The sequence below is a fragment of the Myotis yumanensis genome, unplaced genomic scaffold (assembly GCF_028538775.1).
Source record: "Myotis yumanensis isolate MYYU_CA2020_CCGP unplaced genomic scaffold, mMyoYum1.0.hap1 SCAF_7, whole genome shotgun sequence".
In the NCBI taxonomy this organism is placed as follows: domain Eukaryota; kingdom Metazoa; phylum Chordata; class Mammalia; order Chiroptera; family Vespertilionidae; genus Myotis; species Myotis yumanensis.
Genome location: NW_027223758.1, coordinates 37,204,415 through 37,228,339, shown reverse-complemented (window position 1 = coordinate 37,228,339; position 23,925 = coordinate 37,204,415). Strand labels below are relative to the sequence as shown.

The window sequence follows — 23,925 nt, the reverse complement described above, 5'->3', positions numbered from 1 at the left end:
GGAGAATCTCTTATTTTATACAGAAGCAGACTGAGGCCCAGAGGAGGTAAGTGGCTTGCTGCAGGTCACACAGTGGCTGTCACTAGGCTGAGGCTACATCTGGGGAAGCAGGGATTGGGCAGGGAAGGAGTAAATCACAGAGGTACATGCAGTGGCCTGGGTTTGACTCTTGTCCTCAACCCTTCCCTGCTGTGGGACCCTGGCAAAATGACTGAAGCTCTGAGCCCATTTTCCTATCAGTAGAATGGGACAATAACGATACCTACGCATATTGTGGTGAGGAGTAAGTGAAGTGAGAGAACAGAACGCTTAGTAAACAGTAGTGACGTTTCCTTCACCCGTTTGTGTATGTGGCACTGGTGGGAAGTGGTCTATGTAGACCTAAAATCAACAAGCTTGGAGAACAAAGTCACATGACCCAACTTCTAGGTTCTGCCCTGACAATGTCAGTGGGAGACAAATTCTGACCTGTTGGAGCTCTGGGTACTTACCTTGCAATGCTGTCACTTCAAGGTGGTTACTAACACTGAGGGTATCCAGGCTATATCCAGATTCACCACCTCTCAATCCCTGGAGGGTGGGCCTCGTGAATCTGCACCTTTAAAAATTATTAATGAGCCCGGCCCCTGTGGCTCAGGGGTTGAGCATCAACCTATGAACCAGGAGGTCATGGTTTGATTCCCAGTCAGGGCACATGCCCAGGTTGTGGGTTCGATCCCCAGTGTGGGTCGTGCAGGAGGCAGTGGATCAATGATTCTCTTTCATCATTGATGTTTCTCTCTCTCTCTCTCTCTCTCTCTCTCTCTCTCTCTCCCTTCCTCTCTGACAGCAATAAAAAAAATTACTGAGATATGTTACATACCATAAAATTCACCACTTCAAAGTGTACACACTTTCAGTGGTTTTTAGTATATTCATAAGGTTGTGCAACCATCGCCCCTAATTCTAAAATCTTTCACCCCAAAAAGAAACCCTGTTCTCATTTGCATCACTCTCCATTCACCTCTCCCAATCCCTAACAATAACTAATCTGTCTCTATGAACTTGTCTATTCTGGACAATTCAAATGAATGGAATCATAATGTGTCCCTGTATGTCTGGCTTCTTTCACTCAGCACAATGTTTTCCAAGTTCATCCATGGTGTAGCATAGATCAGAACTTCATTCTTTCAGAATCCACACTTTTAACAAGCTCCCCAAGTACTTCTGATGAGTGGGCTTTGGGGAGGAAAAGAACAGCAAATTCACAGGTGAAACTTCTGGTTATTATACAGATACAGGGCCTCAATCCTGCCAGGTGTTTCTGTCTCAGAAGCCCTAATGGTAACTGAGGCAACGCTGGCTGCTTGCCTCCTCCTGAGACTGCCGAGGTTGGGTGAGTGTGTCCTGGTGCTCAGTAGGGAGGAGATGTGTGTCTATGGACAGTGGCCTGGCTGCTCTGGGATCTGGGCAGATTAACTGCAAAAGAGACTCACACAAGGGGATTTAGTCTCAACTCAAAGACTTTAATGTACATTATGCTCCTGGAAAAACATCTCCAAGGAAACAAGTGGAACCAGCAGGAATTCTCATTTAGAAACCTGGTGTGAGCTGCAGCCTTGGAAAACAGCACAGGGACTCTGATCATAGTACAGCTCGAGGTCAGAATGAGGGGCCTGCGTGCCTGAAGGGCATGCCCTCAGGACTCCCAGGCAACGTGAGCATCATTCCTCTTGTGGCTGAAAGCTCCACAGCAGGAATGGAAAAATCTGGGCTGACCAGTCATCTCTAGAGCCTGAATAAAGGCACAGAACTCCAACAGGGCTGAGAAGCCTGCCCAGAGCAAGAACCTTTCTCTTGTTGAACCTCCGGGTCATCAGGAACAGCCATGGCGGCTCTGCTGAGCAACAGGGCCATGCAGGAGAGGGGGGTTGCCAGGTCCCTCTTCTGGGTCTGAGGTCTCAGAGTAGAACACGTGGGAGAGGCACGACACTCACAAGGCCCCTGAAGTCAGGGGCCACACCAATCTTGGGGAGATTACCCGGTGGGACCTCTGGACAAGAGAAAGGAACTTAGATGGAAAAGCAAAAGCTGATGACTTGTCAGATACAACCCAACTGTCTTTTGTGTTACGCCCTCCCCAGTCTGGGGCTCCTGAGTTTTCTGCGATGTATTCCCATTCAACAAGAGGCAGGTTGAAATTCTGGCTCATCTCCCTCTGCCCTCTGTTTAACTTAAAAGTCACCAAATGACATCTCACACCCCTCCGCAGTCCAGGGCTTCTTTCTTTCCAACCATCCTGTGGAATACGCAATCAGTTCCCATTCAGAAGAAAGTAGGTTGCTGCAGAGGCAGGTCTCTCCCAAGAGCTTCTGTAAGAGTCCATCCAGAAGTCAGTCAGGTTAGCACCAAGGCCAGGCTGATGGGGAGCCCACGAATGTGCCTTCAGGATGGCACAGCCTCTTTGGCACTGAAGGAATGTTATGTGGTGGTGAAGGAGGGAATTCCGGCTCCATCTCTGCAGAACCTGGTGGGGCTGCTGTCCCGGCAGGTCCAGGTGAAGGGGTGAGCAGAGAGGTCAGGCTGCAGCTGTGTGGGAAGGAGTCTTCCCAGCTGAGAGCACTCCCAGTTAGCCCGTCTCCACCCCTTCGGGGAGCTCCACAACCACCGGGGCGCAGTCCTCAGGCTCCGCTGCAAAGTCCCACCGAAACTTCTTGGTTAAGTGAGCTTGGAACTTTTCAGCTTTCTGCCTCAGGGTGGCATTCACAGCAATGCTGCAGGCAGAGGAAAAGAAAACCTACAGAGAACAGAGGATAAGTCACTCCTGAGAACACGGAGGGAGCCGAGAAAGCTGTGGAAATTTCCTCATGGTGCTCAGCTCTCTGGGGCGGGAAAATCAGCTGCTGGTGGCACAGGCCCAGGATACCTGCTGTGCTCCCCCAAACCAAGAAACAAGGTCCAAACCCTGCTGAGAAGCTGAGGCAGGACCAGAATGGAAAATTACTATCTTGGGCAGAGAAGCCCCATTACTCTGGCCCTGCCCCTGGGGAGATCTACTGGGCACCTGGGCAGTAACTCAGAGGAAGAGGTAGTAGCTATACCAGCTGGTATTAAAAGGACTTGGGGGGGCTCACAAGCCCCTGGATTCCATAAAATGACAGGCCTTAAGCCAATGAAGTTGAATTGCTGCTCTAAACTAAATGTGCCACAGGCTGCCAGTTAGAGGTCTCTGTTCCCCTTAAAAGCTGTCTTTGATGTTCCTTTTCTAATATTGTGATAACACAAAGCTACCATTTTAACCAGTTTTTTACATTATCATTTAAAAACCTGTGTTAAATATACATAACAAAATATTTACAAATTTTGACCACTTTTAAGTATACAGTTCAGTGGCATTAAGTATATTCGCATTGTTATGCAACCATCACCACCATCCATCTCTTGAATTTTTTTCCATCTTTCCTAAATGAAACTCTGAACCCATCCTATCTATAAGCGTAATATGCAAATTGACCATCACTCCGACACACAAGATGGCCACCCCCATGTGGTCAAAGATGGCCACCACAAGATGACCTGCAGGGGAGGGCAGTTGTGGGCAATCAGACCAGCAGGGGAGGGCAGTTAGGGGTGACTGGGCCAGCAGAGGAGAGCAGCTGGGGGGGAGAACAGCCCTGCAGGGAGAGAAGTTGGGGGGTACCAGGCCTTCAGGGGAAGGCAGTTAGGGGTGATCAGGCCAGCAGGGAAGGGCAGTTGGGGGGGACCAGCCCTGCAGGAGAGGGCAGTTAGGGTCAACCAGGCCAGCAGGGGAACAGTTAGGCATTGATCAGGCTGGCAGGGGAGTGGTTAGGGGGTGATCAGGTTGGCAGGCAGAAACGGTTAGGGGCAATCAGGCAGGCAGGCAACCCGTTGGGAGCCAGAAGTCTTGGATTGTGTGATCCCTTGAGGAGTCCCAGATTGGAGGGTGCAGGCTGGGCTGAGGGACACCCCTCCCCCCATGAACAAATTTCATGCACCGGGTCTCTAGTTAAATAATAATTCCCTATTTCCCCTTCCCCCAGCCCCTGGCAGCCACCACTCTACTTTCTGTCTCTAGGAATCTGAATATTCTAGGTACCTCACATATGTAAAATCATACAGTACTTAGCCTTTTGTGACTGGCTTATTTCACTTAGTATACTGTCCTCAAGGTTCATTCATGTTGTAGCCTGTGTCAGAATTTCCTTCTTCTTGAGGCTATCCCATTTGTTTTCCATTCACCTGTCAATGGCCATTGGGTTATTTCTACTTTTTGGCTATTGTAAATAACACTGCTATGAACGTGGGTGTAAAAATATCTTAGAGTCTCTGCTTTCAATTCTTTGGGGTACATATCCAGAAGTAGAGTTCCTGGATTGTTAGAAAATTCTGTTTAATGTTTTGAGGAACACTATACTTTCTTTCACAGTGGCTACATCATTTTACATTCCCATCAGCAATGAACAAGGCTTACAATATCTCCACATCCTTGCCAACATCTGTTATTTTCTGGTTTTCTGGATAGTAGCCATCCTAATGGGTGTGAAGTGGCACTTCATTGTGGTTTTGATTTGCATTTCCCCAATGATTAGTGATGCTGAACATTTTTTCATGTATTTATTTGGCCATTTGTATATATTCTTTGGAGAAATGTCTATTTAAGCCCTTTGCCAATTTTTAATCAGTTTTGTTGTTGTTGTTGCTGCTGCTGAGTTATCAGTAGGAATTCTTTATATATTCTGGATAGTAATTTTCTGTTTTAATGTTCTTTTTTGTTGTTGTTTTTTAGTCATTCCTCAGCTCAGGATATTTTTTCCATTGATTTTTAGAGAGAGTGGAAGGGAAGAGGGAAGGAGCGAGCGAGGGAGAGAGAGAGAAAGAAAACATCAATGTGAGAGAGACACATCAATTGGTTGCCTCCCACACGGGCCCAGCAGGGCTGGGGGATCATCCTGCAACCCAGGCATGTGACCTTACCAGGAATCGAACTCAGGACCCTCCAGTGTGCAGGCATTCTAACCACTGAGCAATGCTGGCCAGGGCTTGACATTCTTTTTATTTTTTTTAAAAATATATTTTTATTGATTTCAGAGAGGAAGGGAGAGGGAGAGAGAGATAGAAACATCAATGATGAGAGAGAATCATTGATTGGTTGCCTCCTGCATGCCCCCTACTGGGAATCGAGCCCACAACCCAGGCATGTGCCCTTGACCGGAATTGAACTCGGGACCCTTCAGTCTGCAGGCTGACGCTCTATCCATTGAGCCAAACCAGCTAGCGCTTGACAGTCTTTTTAATTCAGTTTCATCTAATATAAACATGGGAGAGGGCAGAAAGTAATTTTCTCTATATCTGAAACTCTATTCTGGATTGTCCTAGATCCCAACCCCTTCTAAGAATAATAGCAAACCCATTATTCCTCCTATTATTTTACTCTTTTAAAAGAAGTTTAAAAAAATATCCCAATAGATCCTCAAAATGCCAAGGGAAGACACACCTGAATGCCTATTTTTTAGAAATGGAGGCTGAGAGAAATTAAATGATTGAATCAAAGCTACCCAGAAAGGAAGTAGTAGTTTTTCCAAGACTACCTGTTAGCTCCCCACTGGACCACCCCACAGACACAGGAGCATGAGGATGGAAGATCTTTGATCCACAGACCACCACGGAAGGACTCTGGGCTCCAGGGGCCTTGACCTGACAAAGGTAACAGGTATACTCTGTGGCTGATTCCTTGGACAACGCCCTTTCTACCTGCTTCTTTCTGTGAGCAGGAGCAGCAAGGCCATTTTCAGTGGTCTTTGTTTGGAGCCATTTTGTTGGAGTGGTAGCACGGAGAGAAGTGATGTGGGGGGGAGGGTTGAGGAGGAGGGGGCAGGGAGCAAAAGGGAGGTTTACAGAATTTGGTTTCATTAACTTGGGAATCGACTAAATAGAGGAGCGGGAAGCATAGCCACAACAAAGTACCAGATCAATAACTAATTAGAGGGGTTGTATGAGCTTGGTGGCGAGAGGGCAGTGGGGAAGCTGGCGGCCTGTCTGTAGGCAGCTAATAGAGCGTGCCATGGAGCACTCAATAGGGAGCCCAGCTGAACTCTGGGAGGGGCCTGGTATGGGAAGCAGAGAAGCCTGTTTCAAACAGCACTAGCTCCAAAGGCCCCACACACCCATGAGTCTGTCCTCAGAGGTCCTGGGGAACCTGCTAGCTGAATTATCAAAAGCCTCCTCTTGCTCCCCTCCTTACTTAGTAAATTATACTATTCTCTCTGCAGCCCTTCCACCCACACTGAACAGTGGTCCAAACATGCTCTACTGCCTCTTCTGTGCCTCTACACACACATGCTATTCTCCTACTTATAACACCCTCCCACCTGTTTTTTTCTCCTTCATCTAGCTAATTTCTACTAGTAACTCAGGCTCAGCTCACATACCACCTCCTTTAGGGTGTCTTCCCAGACCAAGGATGGAACAGGTGCTCCTCTATGCTCCCCCAGTGCTCAGAGTTACCGCAATCATATCCTCAATCTTATTTAGGTAACAGTCCATTTATAGCTGAACTCTCCCAAGAGATGAGGAGCAACTCCAAAGCAATGACTCTTTTTTTTTTTTTAATTATGTGATAGTCCTGGACAGAATTAGGGACTCATCCTGGGGAGGAGGTGGCTTATTTACTAGGCCCCTGCATGCCACCAACTCATAAACCACCTACTTGAGACATGCCTCTTATAAAAGTCCAAGCTGAAATGAACTGCTCCAACCCCTGTCCCCTTAGCACTGTGCCTGAGCTGCCATTCTGGCATTTCTCACAGTGCTTGCAACGTTGTTCTTATGAGTAGGGAATGAGTCAGAACTATCCATGTGTTCCACATGGCATATCACCTGGCACAGAGTTAGGGCCCATAGGATATTCACTGAAAGATTAATGAGATGTAAGGACTGCCCTGCATTTGGCAATGGCCAGCAGTGAGAGGTTGGAACAGGCTGGGCCCATACTCATCACTCATCCTTCCCACCCATTTCTCCAACACTGCTTGGTAGTAAAATCAACCAGAAGCAGGTAAATAGAAGCCTTCAGTCTGAAAAATAAGGCTTCTAATTTGAAAAGTGTTTTGAACTTTTTAAAGAACTTGTCAATCTAATCTTTACTACAAACCTGGGAGGTAGAAGGACAGGAAATGACTATTCCCATTATACAGATGAGAACAGTGATAAATGCTGAGCAAGTAAGTGATAAATATTGAGCAAGATCCAGTCCAAGGAAAGAAATCTCAATCCTTTTTCCCTACCAAGACCTTCTTTTTGTGTTGACGCAGACTTGATATATCCTTCGTATGTTTAGCATTGCCCTGGGGAGTCCAGGGGCTTGGCGGCCAGGTGCTTCTGGAACTGTCCCCTCTGCAGGCTTCCAGGATCCAGGGCACAGGCCCGGTTGATTTTTTTAAAAAATTGACTTTAAAAAAAACCCAGCATTATTGCAACATAATTTACATACAATTAAATTCACCCATTTTTTTAACATATTTTATTGATATTTTACAGAGAGGAAGGGAGAGGGATAGAAAGCTAGAAGCATTGATGAGAGAGAAACATCGATCAGCTGCCTCCTGCACACTGGGGATGTGCCCGAAACCAAGGTACATGCCCTTGGCCGGAATCGAACCTGGGACCTTTTAGTCTGCAGGCCGACGCTCAATCCACTGAGCCAAACCGGTTAGGGCTAAATTCACCCATTTTAAGTGTTTGATTTGTTCTGACAAATGCATACACCCATGCAGCCACTATTTGATATAATCAAGATTGATATATACTTAGTTTTTCTTTTTCCAGTTCTATGAGTTTGAAGGACCATATATCATCACCATTAGTACACTGAATAGTTCCACTCTAACAAACACCCTTGTGCTGACCTTGGTGATCAAACCCTCCCTTACCCTTCGCCTCTGACATTCACTGACCTATTTTTATTTTTATCCCTATAGTTTAAAAACTTGATATTTTAAAAACTCACAATTCAGAAAAAGAGATGTTTAGACAATACCTAGTTTTCAAGCAATAATTTACTTTGATTCTCTTATTTTTAGATTAATTTGTAATGATCTGGTTATTTTATCAAAGTGAAATCAAGTAAACATTTTTAGCATCACTGAGAAATGAATCCTCTTAATATAGGAAGATTAATACTGGATATTTAAAAAAATATTTTGAAATAGGATAACAACATTACACAAACAACTGCATTTATTAGTACATCCACTGGATATTTTTTCTAAATATAAAAAAGGTATTACTACTTTTATCACTAAGTTTGTATATTATAAAATCATAAATTACTTCAGTTAGAAATTTAAAAGCCTTCTTTTAGGCCCAAGTTAAATAGAGTTCATTCAGGTCACCTGAGAAATTTAAAATACCAAGGTAGGTAGCTGAGTCACTATCTTATCCTACTTTTTTGGCTAGACAAAAAGGATGAAATTTCCAATTTTTTCAATTCCCAAATGGTTTTTCAACTTAGATTAAAACAAGCCAGAGGTAGGACATTTTATTTCTACTTGCAGAAGAAGAAAGTGGTGTTAAAAGCAAGACTATCACTTCACAATGATTGCCAGGAAAGTGAAAAGCAGTGGGAATAATTCTGAGATCAGTTTAAAGAATTTGGGATGTTTTGTCTGGGGCTCTAATATATGAGAGCTCACCGCAGGCATTAGAATCAAAGCTCAGCCCTGCCACCTATTAGCTCTGGTCGTCTTGGGAAAAATTATGTGACCTTTGTGATCTTACTTCCTCATGTATAAAATGGAAGTATAGCCTTAATTTTGAGCATTGCTTTGAGGGCTAAATGAGATAATGCACAGTAAGTGTAAAAAAGTAATAGACAGCTGATGGCAGGAGGTTTGGGAGTAGGTAGGTGAAATTTATCATAGATGGTATGATGATAAAAATACTATAGACATCATTGTCAGAGCCAGCATTTTTTCTCAAGAGTTAAAGACGGACACTGGCATTTAGAATACTCACCAGAAATAAAGCTAGAAAGCATATATGGCCCATTGTGACTAAAAGTATTTTTAAAAAACAGGTTATGTGACTATATGCCTAAATGCTATGCAATCAGCAATAAGAATTCTTATTTTGCACATAACTCATTTTCTAATATACTATTAAATTCAGATTATCTTTTCACTGGTTTTAAACAAATTGTGGTGACTCAAGTAGCTTTAAATAAAAGAAAAAACTGTATCTATTTTTGTAAAACAAATAATTTTTATTCAAGCTAAATCCATGGGATTTGTAAAAACCAGTGACATTTATTCAAAAGGGCCTCTAATGGCAGAGGCCATTACATGGTTTGCCTTTAAGTGCTCACACACACACAAACACCAGCCCCTCTCCATGGGTAGTAGCCATTTAAGCTCCTAAGTAAGAAAGCCAGTTCCACTTACTTGACTACCTGGGGGGAGAGCAGGCGGCTGGCTAAGGAAGGCTTTTATGGGCTGATTCATTCAGTCAAACAGTGAGTGAGTGAGTGAGTGAGTGCCTCTGTGTGGGGGGACTGAATTCTCACTGCCAAGATGGCATCAACTTAATTTTCCATAAAAAAAGAAGTTTTATAATATCCTTCTCTACATTGTGCCTGTTGAAATCTCAGTCATCCTTCAAGCTCATAGTCGAATGCCATCACCCCCCCCACACACACATACACACCTTTTGCAAAAGCCATTCCTGATCCTCTGTCCCCTCAAATCTCAACCGCAGTCTGAATTAACCAATTTCTCCTAATGCCCTTTGATTAGAATTCACTGTTTACATCTATCACATTAGGGCCATCTACATTGCCATAGGAATTATACTCTATTTATCTAAAAACAACAAATAACACAAAGATGTAAGTGCTAGGCCTTAACCAGATGAATAACCAGATGAACAAAACAGGCTTTGGGTGAAAGTTCAAGGCTCAGTGGGGAAGTCAGGCCGACAATATGTAAATTTCAGCAAGTACAGCTTGTGCAATATAATATTGACAAGTACAAAGCAGGCTAACAGTATGGAAAGGAGAGAGATCAGGCGTGGCTTCATAAAGTGGGATGTTTTGAGGGCATCTCATAGGATAAACAAGTACACACCAGGCAGAGGGAAAGTCAGGTTCAGTTAAGAAGGCATGACACTTTATACCCATGTCTTTATCAGTCATGCCAGAGGGAAAGTTCTAGAGATCTGCTGTGCTTATAATTAACAATCTGTTCTATACACTTAAAAATCTGTTAAGAGGGTGGACCTCTTGTTATGTGTTAGTTTTTTACAGCAAATTGTTTTTAAAAGAAGGCATGAAACAGGACAGCATGTCTGGGAATTTGCAAGGAGACCAGGTCACTGGAATTGATTGAGGAGAACAGGGAGACGAAGGAGAAGCTAGAGAACAGGTTAGAAGTCAGAACAGATTGGGCCTTGTGACCTATATTTGGGCTTTTAACTTTCTAGACAATGAGGAGTTGCAGAGAAATAGGATCAGATGTGCATTTTAGAGCAGCAACTCAGGTGGCAAAGTGGGAGACAGGATAGGCATGGAAGTTGACAGACTCTGATGCAGCCTAGATGAGACCAAAAGGTGTGGGTTAGGGAAATGCTACCAGGCAGGGCTGCCTTCTAAAACACATTGCTTTCTGGAGTTATTTGGTTAATTCATTTATTTACTTTCCACCAAAATATAAGTGGAAAGTCAGGGACTCTGTCTGTCTTGCTCACAGCTGTATTTCTAGTCTTGTCAGGTGCTCAGGAAATACCTGCTAAATCAATGAACAAATCTCCTGAGGGCAGGAACCATAGCTACTCCGCAACACTTTCAGGAGAATGTTGTATTTAAAGAAGGATGCTCACAAACATGCGTTGATTTATTTTTTTAAAGGCACGTGTTTTGGATTTTTCCAAATAACAACATCAAATTTTCTTGGTGAAAAGTCCAAAGGCAGAATTCTTCCACCCATCAGCTTTGCATACCCCACCGAGGCATCTAGCAATCCAGCTGGGCCCTTTCTGCTTCGTAAATCATTGCTAGCAACAAAGCCTCAGCAATTAGAGCTCAGCTGTTGGCTGTGCTGACAATGGTTAGAACAGCCAGCAACAGTGTGGCCCTCCTATGTTTGTGCGACAGCATTAACGCACATCATGAGGACTGCACATATTCCTGTGGACCACAACCACTGCCAGAAGCAAGTTAGCAGGCTGATGCCTCCTACTCTTCCATAAGCCACAACCCAGTAACTTTGGTGGGGATTTTCCCCCCAGAGGAAGGATAAAAGGATTTAATTTCTCTTTTATATTAAGAACCAATAAAAGGGCAGTTTTATAATTCATCTGAAGTGGAATACACCAGGTTCAAGCCATCAGCTTGACTGACTAATCCCCATGGTCTGCACAAGTCCTCCAGCTGCCAGAGTTTCAAGTCAGCTGCCTGCTCGCAGGCACTCTCCCAACAGTACGTTGGTTTAAGAAAAGTGTTCTGTATCTCTAAGAAACAGGCATGACGGTGTCTCCACTACTATTCATCAAGAATCCTTTGGGGGTGGGAGGCTACATTGTATTTAATATGCAGGCCTGAATATAAATGTACAAATCCTGACTCTGCCACTTACCAGCTGTGTGAACTTACCTAAATTACTTAACCTTTCTGAGTCTGGGTTCTCATTTGTGAAATGGAATAATCCTATCTGCCTTACAGCACTCCAGAGAAATCAAATGAGGAAACCCATCTAGTATGATAAACATGGTGCCTGATACCCAACAGGCACTTAATGAATGTTCAGTCCCTTATCCTGTGTGGGAGTGAGAGGGATGTCAGTGAATAGCCACCTTGTAAGGAGCAGGTCTTGTGGGGGTCTCACATATAAGGAGGAAAAAGCAGTTCATGGACCAGAAAATATGGAAACTGACAGTTTGCAGCTCTGCCTCTTCTATACTTGAGAAAGTTAGGAAATGTGAGTGACAGAGGCTGTCCCAAGAACATAAAGGAAGCTAATCTGTTTGCAAAGGGAGGAAATAACACAGGATGAAGATTGTGAGTTTTTTGAAGCTTCTTCCCTAATTACCACTCATAATAAAAATTTAATTGCCAACTTAAAAGCAAATTTCACTTTTTCCCTCAGAAAATCTCTGCAGAAACTGGCACATTTGGTTTGACACAGGAAATCGAAGTTACTTTAATGCTGAAATGAGATCTAAAGAGCTGCAGATGTTTCCTTGGGAGTAACAAGCTTCCAAACTCTGTCCTACTGGGTTGCAGCTATGGCTACAGAGAAAAGGAAAAACTGTTTTGAGCTGAGTAACTCAAAGGGGTGGAGGTGATTCAAATTCCAAGTACTCCAGTGCTAGGCACTCTGGGGGCAAGTGGGGAGAGGGTGGTACAGAGAAAGGGTATCTGGCATCAAGGAGCTTCAATCGAGTAGGAGAGAGAACCAGGAAACAGCCTGAGATTAGGAAACCAAAATTAAGAAACTTTGGGTCACGAAAGAACAGCAAGAAACAAAAAGGTAACCCTTCTCAGGATGCAAAAGACTGCTCACCTGTAACGTGCTGGTGAGGAAGTTGTTCTGGGAGACAATGTCCACAAAGAAGTCGGGGGGGATCTCGCCGAGCTGGTGGTACAGGATGGAGATGAGGTTGACGTAGAGAGTGTGGTGCTTCACCATGGCTTCCTCAGAGCGGCACAGGAGGTTCAGGAGCTGCTTCCAGTGCTCGAAAGCCTCATACACGTTCCCCAGCAGGAAGCACACAAAGGCAAACTGAAGTTCACCTGAAAGGCACAGAGGAGAAAGGATCCTCAGGGAGAAGATACCTGCTGACTCTACAAGCCTGACAGTTCCACAGGACCTCAGCAAAGGGGGGCCAGGGGGGTCTTTTCTCCTTGTCACTCCTGCGGAGACCAGCACGGGGTCTTGCAACAAGCTGGTCCTTAATAAAAGTTTGCTGAACTGCCATCAATTTGGATTTCTGTAAAATCAGACTGCAAGAGAAGAGGTACACCTAGTATTTGCCTGGCATTTAAAGATTTTACAAAATGTGCTCAGGGATATCATGCCAAGAGGATCCCAAACCTGGCTGCCTATCAGAATTACTAGAGGAGCTTGCTAAAAATAAAGCAGCCCAAGCCTCACCCGCAGAGATCCTGGCTGAGGATAGATGATCTGTAGCTCTAATTCTGATGCAGATAATCTGCTACAGGTTCAGGGAAATGCTGTATTACACCATGTAATCCTCAGCCCAACTCCTCAAGGTGGTCAAGGAAAGGTGGTATTTGCCTTATTTTATACATGAGGTCAAGGGACTTGCACAAGGTCACACATCTAACCCTTAGGAATGTGAACAATGAAAAGATAAAATAGATTTTCTATTGGCTGGGAACTGTTCTAGAGCCTCCCAGAGGAGGAAAATTTGGGAGGACTTGTTCCAGGGTTGATTGTTTAATCACAGTGCTCTGTGGTTTAATCTCTATGAGCAGCTTGGTGGGAAAGAACATGGGTTCTGGAGCCAAACTGCCTGTGTTCAAATCTCGGCTCAACCACTTAGCAGCTGGACAAGTTACAGTACTTAATCTGTTTATGCTTCAATTTCCTTATTTAAAGGTGAGGATTAAATAAATCAATATATGTAAAGCATTTAAAATAATGTATGGCTCAAAGCAGCACTCAATAAATATTAGTTATTATTCCAACATTTCCATTGGATGCCTGTCTCAAACAAAGAGACCTGATGATCTAGATCAGCAGTTGCCAACCTTTCCGACCTCACAGACCACCAGTGGTCCACAAACCACCGGTTAGTAATCACTGATCTAGATGCCACTGTACTTGGCCAAGCAAGTGGGTCTCTGGTTACCAAAATATACTGTTGCCAATCAGAGATGTTCTGTCTGTCTTCATATTTAATGAGGGCTTCTGTGGACCTACATATGGGTCATCAAAACAACAGATGCACTCAACACCTGTGACTAGCTAGCTACCTGCTAGGACATTTGACTGATATGTAGTCAAAATTTCTTTGTGTGATAGAGGTTAATGATATCCTTCTTCAGTTGACTTTTCCTGGTTGGCTTGTGAAAACATGAGCTTATTCTCTGAATTTAGGGCATTTATTTAAATTCGTGCATTTCTGGCCTAGTCTAAAATTATGAGATCAGAAATAATTTCAAAGAGCTGTCATGCAGATACAAAGTTATCCCTGCAACAGACCTTTTCACAAGATTACTTTAAAGAACTGAAATGTGTTAGAAGTAGAAAACAGGATTTCTGTTCATTTTTAAGCCAGAATTTCAAGTGTTACTTATTAAATGAAAATACTATGTAATGCATTAAAACACATTCATTAAAATGTCCCTTATCAGCTGAGCCAATGATTTAAAAGGCCCTATATTCAAAATTTTCACTGATGTTCCAATAAAAAAATATGCAAGTACCTAGGCAACTTGTAAAATATCTATATTTATAATAGGGTAATATGCAAATTGGTGTGGGACACCATCACCTAACAACTGAACAGCTGGAGGGCGGGGCAGCGAGCTACAAGCAGTGGAGAGCTACAGGAGGGCGGGGCAGTGAGCTACGTGCGGTGGAAAGCTACCAGTGGCAGTGGTGGGGTGGCCAGCTGAGGCAAGTGGCAGCGAGCTACTGGCGCACGGATTCATGCGCAGGGCAATCCGTGTGCAGGGCCACTAGTATATATATATATATATATATATATATATATATATACACATACATATATATATATATAAATAGCTGTTAAAGATGTGATGAATGTTTGCTGTCACTAGTAACTGAAGAAAAATACAGTTGATCAGAAACCAAGATGGCGGCACAGGTGAACACCTGAAATTGCTGCCTCGCACAACCACTTCAAAAATACAACTAAAAGACAGAACGGACATCATCCAGAACCACAGGAAGGCTGGCTGAGTGGAAATTCTACAACTAGAAGGAAAGAGGAAAGCATACCAAGACTCAGAGGAGGTGTGGTGCGGAAGTACAGAGGTACAGAGGCGCATGCGGAGAGGGCTGGTGGCTGAGGACACCGTTGTCTTTTTTAATCGGGAGGGAGTCTCAAGCTCTGAACTCCAGTTCCGGGCGAGTCTCTGGGGACCCAGACTCATACGGGAGAAACTGGACTGAATGGCATCGGTCAGAACTTGAGGGCAGCTTTCTCTCGGAGGTGCTTGCAGTGATTGCCAAGACACTGAGAAGCAGGGCCTCTGAAGGCAGGACTGAGAGCAGCCATAACTGCTCGCTCCGCCCTGTTGATCCCCTGGGACCCCGCCCCGCCCAAGCCAAGCACAGAGGCTTTTGCATATGAAAGGCCTGGCTCTTTGCAATCTGATAATTACCTAAGAACTGCAGCTGGCCCAAGGCCCCACAGCAACTTGCATTGCTTCACAGCTGGCTCCTGCTGGGTAGCCTCAGGCAGAGGCTAAATTAGCACCTCCTTAGAGATCCAGGAGCCAGTGTGCCCGGTGGTCAGAGTGGGACCATCCAGATTGCAGCTCCTCGGATCCATAAAGGACACACTCAGAGGGCAGACTCAGTGAGCACCAAAGCTCCCTGAAGCAAGTCTTGCCCCGGAGGGGTGTCTCCAGCACAGAAGTTCTCCCACTGCAGACACAGCTGATTCTCACAGCCAATTGGCCTGAAGGTCAATTCCTTCCAGTGATACCTACAACAATCAAGGCTTAACTACAACAAGACTGTGCACAAAGCCCACAAGGGGGTGCACCAAGAGCATCTACCTCAGGTAATTGGGGAGGCTGAGCCACTGGGCCCTATAGGACACCTAGCACAGAAAGCCACTCTATCGACACAGCGAAGCATAAAAAAATGCGGAGACAAAGAAACAGGACACAAAAGACAGAAATGGAGGAAAGCAAACTACTGGATATAGAGTTCAAAACCACACTTTTAAGGTTTTTCAAGAACTTTCTAGAAACCGCCAATAAACTTAATGAGACCCTCAAGAAATCTAGTGAGACCCTCGAGGTTGTGATAAAGGACCAACTAGAAATTAAGCATACACTGACTGAAATAAAGAATATTATACAGACTCCCAACAGCAGACTAGAGGAGCGCAAGAATCAAGTCAAAGACTTGAAATACGAAGAAGCAAAAAAACACCCAACCGGAAAAGCAAAATGAAAAAAGAATCCAAAAATACGAAGACAGTGTAAGGAGCCTCTGGGACAACTTCAAGCGTACCAACATCAGAATTATAGGGGTGCCAGAAGAAGAGAGAGAGCAAGATATTGAAAACCTACTTGAAGAAATAATGACAGAAAACTTCCCCTACCTGGTGAAAGAAATAGACTTACAAGTCTAGGAAGCGCAGAGAACCCCAAACAAAAGGAATCCAAAGAGGACCACACCAAGACACATCATAATTAAAATGCCAAGAGCAAAAGACAAAGAGAGAATCTTAAAAGCAGCAAGAGAAAGCAACTCAGTTACCTACAAGGGAGTACCCATACGACTGTCAGCTGATTTCTCAACAGAAACTTTGCAGGCCAGAAGGGAGTGGCAAGAAATATTCAAAGTGATGAATACCAAGAACCTACAACCAAGATTACTTTATCCAGCAAAGCTATCATTCAGAAGTGAAGGTCAGATAAAGAGCTTCACAGATAAGAAAAAGCTAAAGGAGTTCATCACCACTAAGCCAGTATTATATGAAATGCTGAAAGGTATCCTTTAAGAAGAGGAAGAAGAAGAAAAAGGTAAAGATACAAATTATGAACAACAAATACACATCTATCAACAAGTGAATCCAAAAATCAAGTGAATAAATAATCTGATGAACAGAATAAACTGGCGATTATAATAGAATCAGGGGCATAGAAAGGGAGTGGACTGACTATTCTTGGGGGGGAAAGGGGTGTGGGGGATGTGGAAAGAGACTGAACAAAAATCGTGCACCTATGGATCAGGACAGTGGGGTGGGGGGCGGTGAGGGCGGAGGGTGGGGTGGGAACCGGGTGGAGGGGAGCTATGGGGGGAAAAAGAGGAACTGTAATAATCTGAACAATAAAGGTTTAATTTAAAAAAAAAAAAAAAGGAGTATCACAATAAAAAAAAATACAGTTGACAACATGGGGGCTGAGGAGCAGATATTCTGTGCAGTCAAAAATCTGCTTAAAACTTTTGACTTCACAAAAACTTAGTTGTCCCTCAGTATCCACAGAAAATTGATGTTAGGACATCCACCCCCATACCAAAATCCGTGAATGCTCAAGTCCCCCATATAAAATGCATAGATCAACACACATAGTAGGCCCTCTGCATCTGGGGACTTCCAATTTGGGATCAAAAACAGTACAGGTATTTATGGAAGAAAAAAATCTGCAAATAAATGGATCCATGCAGTTCAAACTTGTGTTGTTCAGGGTCAACTGTAAATGGAAATAAGATGTCATTCTCCAACTACCCAGATGGAAGAAGCCTTTGCTGAATTGCCATGTCAAAGGTAATAGGCAACAGCCTCCCAATAGCTGGTGAAGCCGCACAACCTTCTTATGGCAACATACATGCTCTGACCCAACAATTTCAACCCTAAACACATGCAGAAACACACACAAGGATGTTCACTAGGCAACACTTATAATAGGGAAAGTATGAACATCTTAAAGGTCCATCTGCATTGGGCTGGTTCAATAACTATGGAACTTAAGCAGCCAGTGAAAAGGAGTGACTATTTCAGTGACATAGAAAAATGTTTATATTAAAGTAAATAACAAAATGATATACCATAATTCTGTTTTTTGTTAAAAAAAAAATCACATATACATACAAACATAATTGAACTTAAAAAGTCTAAAAACACATAGAAATTAACAGAGAGAAAAGACTGAAATAAAGTATCTATAGCCATATCTACAGGTATACATATACATTTATATGTAAAAGACGGGAAGTAAATACACCAAAATGTAAAAAAATGGTTATTTCTAGGCTGTGAAAACTAGAATGAATTTTATTGTGTGGGTTATTTTTTCTATGATGAATATATTTTTGTATTAAGGGGGAAATAAAAACTATAATAATGTTTTTAAAAAGTCACTGTCCTGGTCTAAGCAGTCGAGAGACCATCACCTTGAGAGAGTCAGGAGCAAGTTGAGGAGGGAAGAGGGAGGCCTGGGAACCAGGAGCCCTTGGCTCTGGTCTCATTCTGACCACTTAGCAATCCTTTGCTTCTATAGACTTCAATCTGTAAAATGAGGGGCTGGGCCATGTCAGTGGTTCCTAAACACAGGACTGTCTGCATCAGGTTCACCTAGGGTTCGTGTTTATTACACAGACAGACAGACAAATCGCTGGGGCCCGAGTCAATCTCCAGGGTTAAGGCCTGGACATCCGAATCTTTACTGAGTGTACTGGGCATGACTGCTTCCTAGCCAGCTTTAGGAACCCCTAGACTAGATAACCCAAGGTATACTCCCTAATCCAATACCCCTCCTTGGCCCACTCCCAAAGAGCCTTGTTCCTCCTCACCGAGTACATCCTGGGGGCTGCTGGGGAACTGCTTGCTGAGCACAGTCTCCAGGGCATAGCTCAGGTCCATGCTGTGCCTGGTTATCTCTGCTGGTGTGGCACCTGCTGGGAACATCTGTGTCGGCAGCTCGGAGAAGCGGATCTCTGTCCCGGCTTTGGGCTTCATCTCAGGCAGCCGGGCCAGGCCTTCCTGGTAGCTTTTGCACTCGGTGCCACAGCGGGGTAGATTCTGCCCCACCCGGTCCTTGGTGTGCTTCAGGGAGAGCACAGGCAATACCTCTGAGAAGGCACAGATCTGCCGGCTCTCAGGCTGCAGCCTCTCCATTGTGGCCTCGCTGATGAAGTTGGTGAGTGAGATCCACTTCTTGAGCGTGGCATATGGGTAAGGTCCCAGAAACTGGTCTAGGTCCTGGAGGTTGGCCCTCATGGCCTCCACCTCAGCCTCTGGGGCTGGGGAAAGGTCTACCTCTTCCCGGACTGAGTTCCAGCGCAGGACCGTCAGCTCCCGCTGCTGCAGGCAAAGGAAGAAGCCCATTCGAGGGCCTACATCCCTGGGATTGGCCTTGTCCACAGAGCTGTAGTGGAGGAAGTGGATGCCTGGTGGAATCATCTTCACACCCCGGAACTTGGGCCCCACCTCCCAGGAGTTGTAGTCAATGCCAAACTCTGTCCCCTTGGGCATATTCAGGATGATCACAGTGGCCCCTTCAAAGAAGAGGCTCTTGGCAAGCTCAGGATCCATCTGCATGGCAGCCATGGCTGCAGTGACAGGCGACCAAAGGAGAACCCTTCTTATTTTCAGAACAGCTGAAAAGGAAAGCAACCAGAGTTTGTCAGAACTTGGGGAAGAATGCTTCATTTACTGAGCAATTTCTATGCCCCTGATAGCAATATCTCCCTTAATCTTCACCACAACCCTACATCCATTTACAGATGAAAACGTGAGAATCAGAGAGAAGAGAATACTCACTTCACAGCTGAAAAGACACCAGAGAAGTAACATGTTCCGGTCACACAAGGACAAACAAAGTCACACAAATTAGAACCTGGGTACCCTGTCCTCCAGGCCAGTGTTCTTCCCACTGTCCACTCAGGATCTGCTCTCGGATCTCTCTCTCACCATGGAGGATGAAAGTAAAGGAAGCCTGAATGGTCCACTCTAAACTGTAACTCTGCCTAAAACCTATTGCTAGAAAGTCCCAGAAGAATTAAGAAGGATGCTTGACTCAAGTACACACCCAGTTTCCCATAAGCCTCAGGGAAAGCCCAGAAACAGACAGAGGTGGAAAGTGGGTGCTCAGCATCTAAAATTCACAACAAATTTGGGAAATGGAGAGCTTTTCAACTCAAACATTCTCTTCTCCTTTTACACATAAAAACCAAGGAGTGAGACAACTTCCCAAAGGGCCCACAGTCAGTTGTAACGCTGGACCACTCGTCCAGAATGGACTTAGGTGGCATGGCTGGCCTAGGATCAGTATTTAGAAGAGAAAGCTCAGAGCACTTATTTTACCTACCCCCGAACCACCTATGGGGGCATACTGTAAAGGTCTGTAGGCAGACACTGCCTCTGCGGTATTTGTAAGAATGGTTCCAACATGAATTCATTTAAACAAAACAATTATCTACCCTTCTCGTCCCAAGACACCTACCTATTTAATTCAACAAATAACCACTGTATGCCTGCACTGTGCCAGGATCTTTACCGGGCACTAAATAAAACCTCTAGAGTAGTGGTTCTCAACCTTGGCTGCACATTAGAATCACCTGGGAATCTTTTTAAAATCCTGATTTCTGGGCCTCATCCTCCGGAAATTCTGTTTCTTTGTTACTAATGTTGTGGCCTCACCCCATAACAAAGAAACAGAATTTCTGGAGGATGAGGCCCAGAAATCAGGATTTTTAAAAGATTCCCAGGTGATTCTAATGTGCAGCCAAGGTTGAGAACCACTGCTCTAGAATAAGACAGCCACTGCCCTCTAGGCACTTCCAATCTAGACAGACATATGAGCAAGGCGCTAAAATTTCACAAAGAGAGAATCAGTGGCCTGCTTAGTTCTTTTTACTCTATATATTTTACACAATCAAAACAAAATAAAACAGCGAGGAAAGGAAGACCAACCCTTTCCCAAAAACGTTAAGGGTATATTTTACTGCCTTAACCCCAAAACACTACAAATGACCATCACTTTAAATCAGCTCTTTTTTTTTTTCAGACTTCAAGTCACAACTCGTTATGGGTTAAGAAACAGTTTAGAGTCTCAGCCAGTATTATTTTTTTTTAACGAAAAGAATAGAAGAAAAAAAATTAGAGTGCATCAGGAGTGATGAAGATAATAACTGCTTCCTGAAGCTTTGTTTGTGTACATACTCTTAGTTGCGACATAAAATGTATTTGTTACCGTAGGTCACAGTCCGAAAAAGCCTGAAAGCCACGGCTCTAAATAATTTATACATCATCTTCCTATTCCCAACCCTAATTCAGAAGGTACTTTATGAATATTTGCTAAATGCACAGCTATTACATTTAGAAAATTGCTCCTCATTTAGCCACTTTCCCTTGTGGCATCTGTGTGCTCCTCCTTGATAATTCCTTTCACTCTAATTCCATCAGCCTGTAATTTTATTCATTGTATCTTCCGCAGCTGGCAGGTGGCCTGACACAGAGAAGATGCCCTGGAAATGCATCCATCCACTTCTCTTCACCACCTCCTTAACCAAACGACCATGACACTCACCCAGAGCGCCGGCCCCTCCAAGCCATTCTCCATCCACAGCTGGAGTGACCTTTGCAAAATGCCAATCTAGGCGTGTGGACACCCACTTTTAATACCTCCGGGTGGTTTCCCATGTGGTTCTTGGGAAACCAAAATCCATGGTCTGGGCCCCGGCACCTCCTGCAGCTTGTTTCACACCCTGCTCCCCACACAAGCTCTGCTCCAGGCACACTGCCTCTTCCCGACCCTCTGCCTATGAAGCGCCTCCCTCCGCTCTGTCACATAACTTTCCTGATTCAGCCCAATAACCTCTCCTCCGTACAGCCTCCGAGGTCGGGTCTCCTGTGCTACACGCTCATTTCACTTACCAGGTCGGCAATTTTGCCCATGTTTAATCGAGGGTTGTCACCTCCACGAGATCTGAGTCTCTTTACACCTCGAACACATTCTAGACACTTGATAAACATTCATTTAATAAAAAACATGGTATCCGTTTCGCAGTTGAGAAACAAAGGCTCCTTTCGGGGAAAGACCTTACCGGGAAGTTACCGGGAGCCGGACGGAACCAGGTCGGGCGCAGCCAAGGCCTCGGGCCCCCAAGTCCTGGAGTTAGGAAAGCCCGAAGTTACCCGGTGGCCCGGGGAGTGCTGGGGCGCCCTCCCTGGTGACGGTTTCTCGGGAGAAAGGCCTTTGGAGACACCAGGATCCCACCACCAGCCCACAGGTCCCCGCGAGGCGCCCTAGTCCAGGGCACGCCGCGACCCCAGGCCGGGAACGGGGTGGCCCCGCTACACAAACGACGAAAGGAGCGGAATTAAAACAGACCGGGAGGCCGCACTCACCAGCATCGGTGCCGCCCCGCTAACGCACCGCGGAAGCGCACCGGAAGTCCGCTCTGGCGCCGGACAAGAGCTACGGAAAAAAGCGCCCGGGCAGATCTCTAGGTCGCGGGACAAGCGGTCCGCGCCGTCAGGTTCCGCCCCAGAATACCTTTTGCTTTTAGTTTCTCATTTTAGCTCCAGAACCGTGGGTAACAACTTTTGTCAAACTGTGCATTTTATATCCCGTTCCAGAAACACATCTACCAGCCAAGATCCGTTGGTCTCAATTAGTCCTGGTTACTGAAGCTGGGGGCAAGGTCATGGCTGCTTAGTAGCCACTGTCAGATGCTCAGTCGTGGTCCTGGTCAGCCGACGGCTACCTGAGTGACAGTGTCACCGAGTCTTAACTTCCAACCACACTCAGGCCTAAGAGAGAGCCTCAGAAACCCAGCTCCCAGCCCAGAGAGAACTGGTCTCAGTAGCAGTAGTCACCACCTTGGTCTCTCCGGCCATAATCACCCAGTGTCCTCCCGACAAACAGGTCTAATCTAATACCTCAGTCAGGCTGTAACCGGTCCCTGAGGGTGGGAACCTGCCTGTCTTGTTCTCGACTGTTTTCCTGGAACCTAGCACAAAGCCAGGCACAAAGGTTCAGCTACGTACATATATTATGCATTTAATTAATGACAGCAAGTTGGTATTAATAAGTGGCTTCTATTTGAAAGCCTAGCACTGTGCTGGGTGGTTGTACTAGTCAAGGTCCAACCATGAAAGCAGAATTAAAAGGAGATATATATTAAGAGATTTATTGCTTGTATTAAGGAATTGGCTTATGTGATTGTGAGGGCTGGCTAGGTAAGTCCAAAATCCATAGGGTAGGCCATTTGTTTATGATTTCTAGACCTTACATCACCCTAGTAAGCAGGTATTAGCATCCCCAACTTACAGAAAAAAAACCTGAGGCTCAGAAAGGATACACAGCAAGAGAGTGGCAGAGCTAGGATTCAAACCAAGGTCTGACTGGCTGTTCTTGTCTCCATGCTGCCGCTCCTTAGCATGTCTGTCACATTTTCTCAGTGACACTGGACATGCCAATCTGTCTCAGTCAAAATTCATCTCTTAGTGGTTGCAGACTAGATCGGGCCCTGTGGTCATGGTTAATCACAGTGAGCTGCTGCAAGATTAACCAGAGATGGCCTCTATCAGTCACAGTCATGGGTATCAATTTCAGCCTGTCATGTCAGTTTCATTTCCTGCATGAAGAAGCTCAGCTCCCTCCTTAACCCTCCCTATTCCCAGTCTCAGGTGCAGAGCTCCCTGCTATCAGAGCTTCCTGTTGCAGCTGGGCTCATCTTCTCAGAGATTGCAGGGCACTGAATTATGGGTACTGAAGCTGTCAGTGGCCCAGGAATCTGACTTTATGGGTCACATGTCCATACAGATCAGATTTCTCGACCTTGGTAATATTGCCAGTTGGAGCTAGATGATTCTTTGTTGCAGGGGCAGTCCTGTGCATTATAAGATGTTTAGCAGCATCTGTGGCCTCCAACCACTAGATGTCAATAGCAACTCTCAGTTATGACAACCAAAAATGTCTCCAGACATTGCTAAATATTCCCCAGGAAGGGGGGGGGGGCAAAATAACTCCACCCATGTTGAGAATCATAGATGTAGATGAAACAACCTCAAGTTATTTCCAAGTAGCACAAAGGCTGATCCTGTATTTATGGGAAAAAGAGACACAGATCTGGGGTGTGTGCAAACCAGTCCTACTGCAGAATCCCCAGAGTGACAGATAGCTAAAGGAAATCTACTGGGAAAATTCAGGAAAGGAGTCACAAAACTTCTGAAAGCAATTGCCTCTGGAGTCTGCAG

The 23,925-nt window shown here is 44.8% G+C and overlaps 1 protein-coding gene across 4 annotated transcripts; it reads right to left on the bottom strand.

The window, feature by feature from the left end:
- Positions 1-1,484: 1,484 nt before the first annotated feature.
- AAR2 (AAR2 splicing factor) lies at positions 1,485-22,124 on the bottom strand. Of its 4 annotated transcripts, XM_070420242.1 has the most exons (5): positions 22,072-22,086; positions 21,768-21,832; positions 18,513-19,319; positions 12,552-12,781; positions 1,485-2,776 (listed from the first exon to the last, which is right to left on the bottom strand). In XM_070420242.1, the coding sequence occupies exons 3-5, from the start codon at positions 19,267-19,269 to the stop codon at positions 2,609-2,611; spliced, it is 1,155 nt and encodes a 384-aa protein (XP_070276343.1). In that variant the 5' UTR covers positions 19,270-19,319; positions 21,768-21,832; positions 22,072-22,086; the 3' UTR covers positions 1,485-2,608. The 4 variants fall into 4 exon arrangements, with proteins under 4 accessions (XP_070276343.1, XP_070276344.1, XP_070276342.1 ...); XM_070420243.1 differs by lacking the exon at positions 21,768-21,832 and having other exon boundaries at positions 22,072-22,124; XM_070420241.1 differs by lacking the exon at positions 22,072-22,086 and having other exon boundaries at positions 21,768-22,042.
- Between the last annotated feature and the right edge of the window lie 1,801 nt (positions 22,125-23,925).

Excerpts from the sequence above, each read along its gene's own strand:
- AAR2 (XM_070420243.1), bottom strand. The coding sequence starts at position 19,269 with ATGGCTGCCATGCAGATGGATCCTGAGCTTGCCAAGAGCCTCTTCTTT. Across the intron at positions 12,782-18,512 it reads CAGCCCCCAGGATGTACTCG|GTGAACTTCAGTTTGCCTTT; the intron begins GTGAGGAGGAAC and ends TGTGCCTTTCAG. Across the intron at positions 2,777-12,551 it reads TCCTCACCAGCACGTTACAG|GTTTTCTTTTCCTCTGCCTG; the intron begins GTGAGCAGTCTT and ends TGTTCTCTGTAG.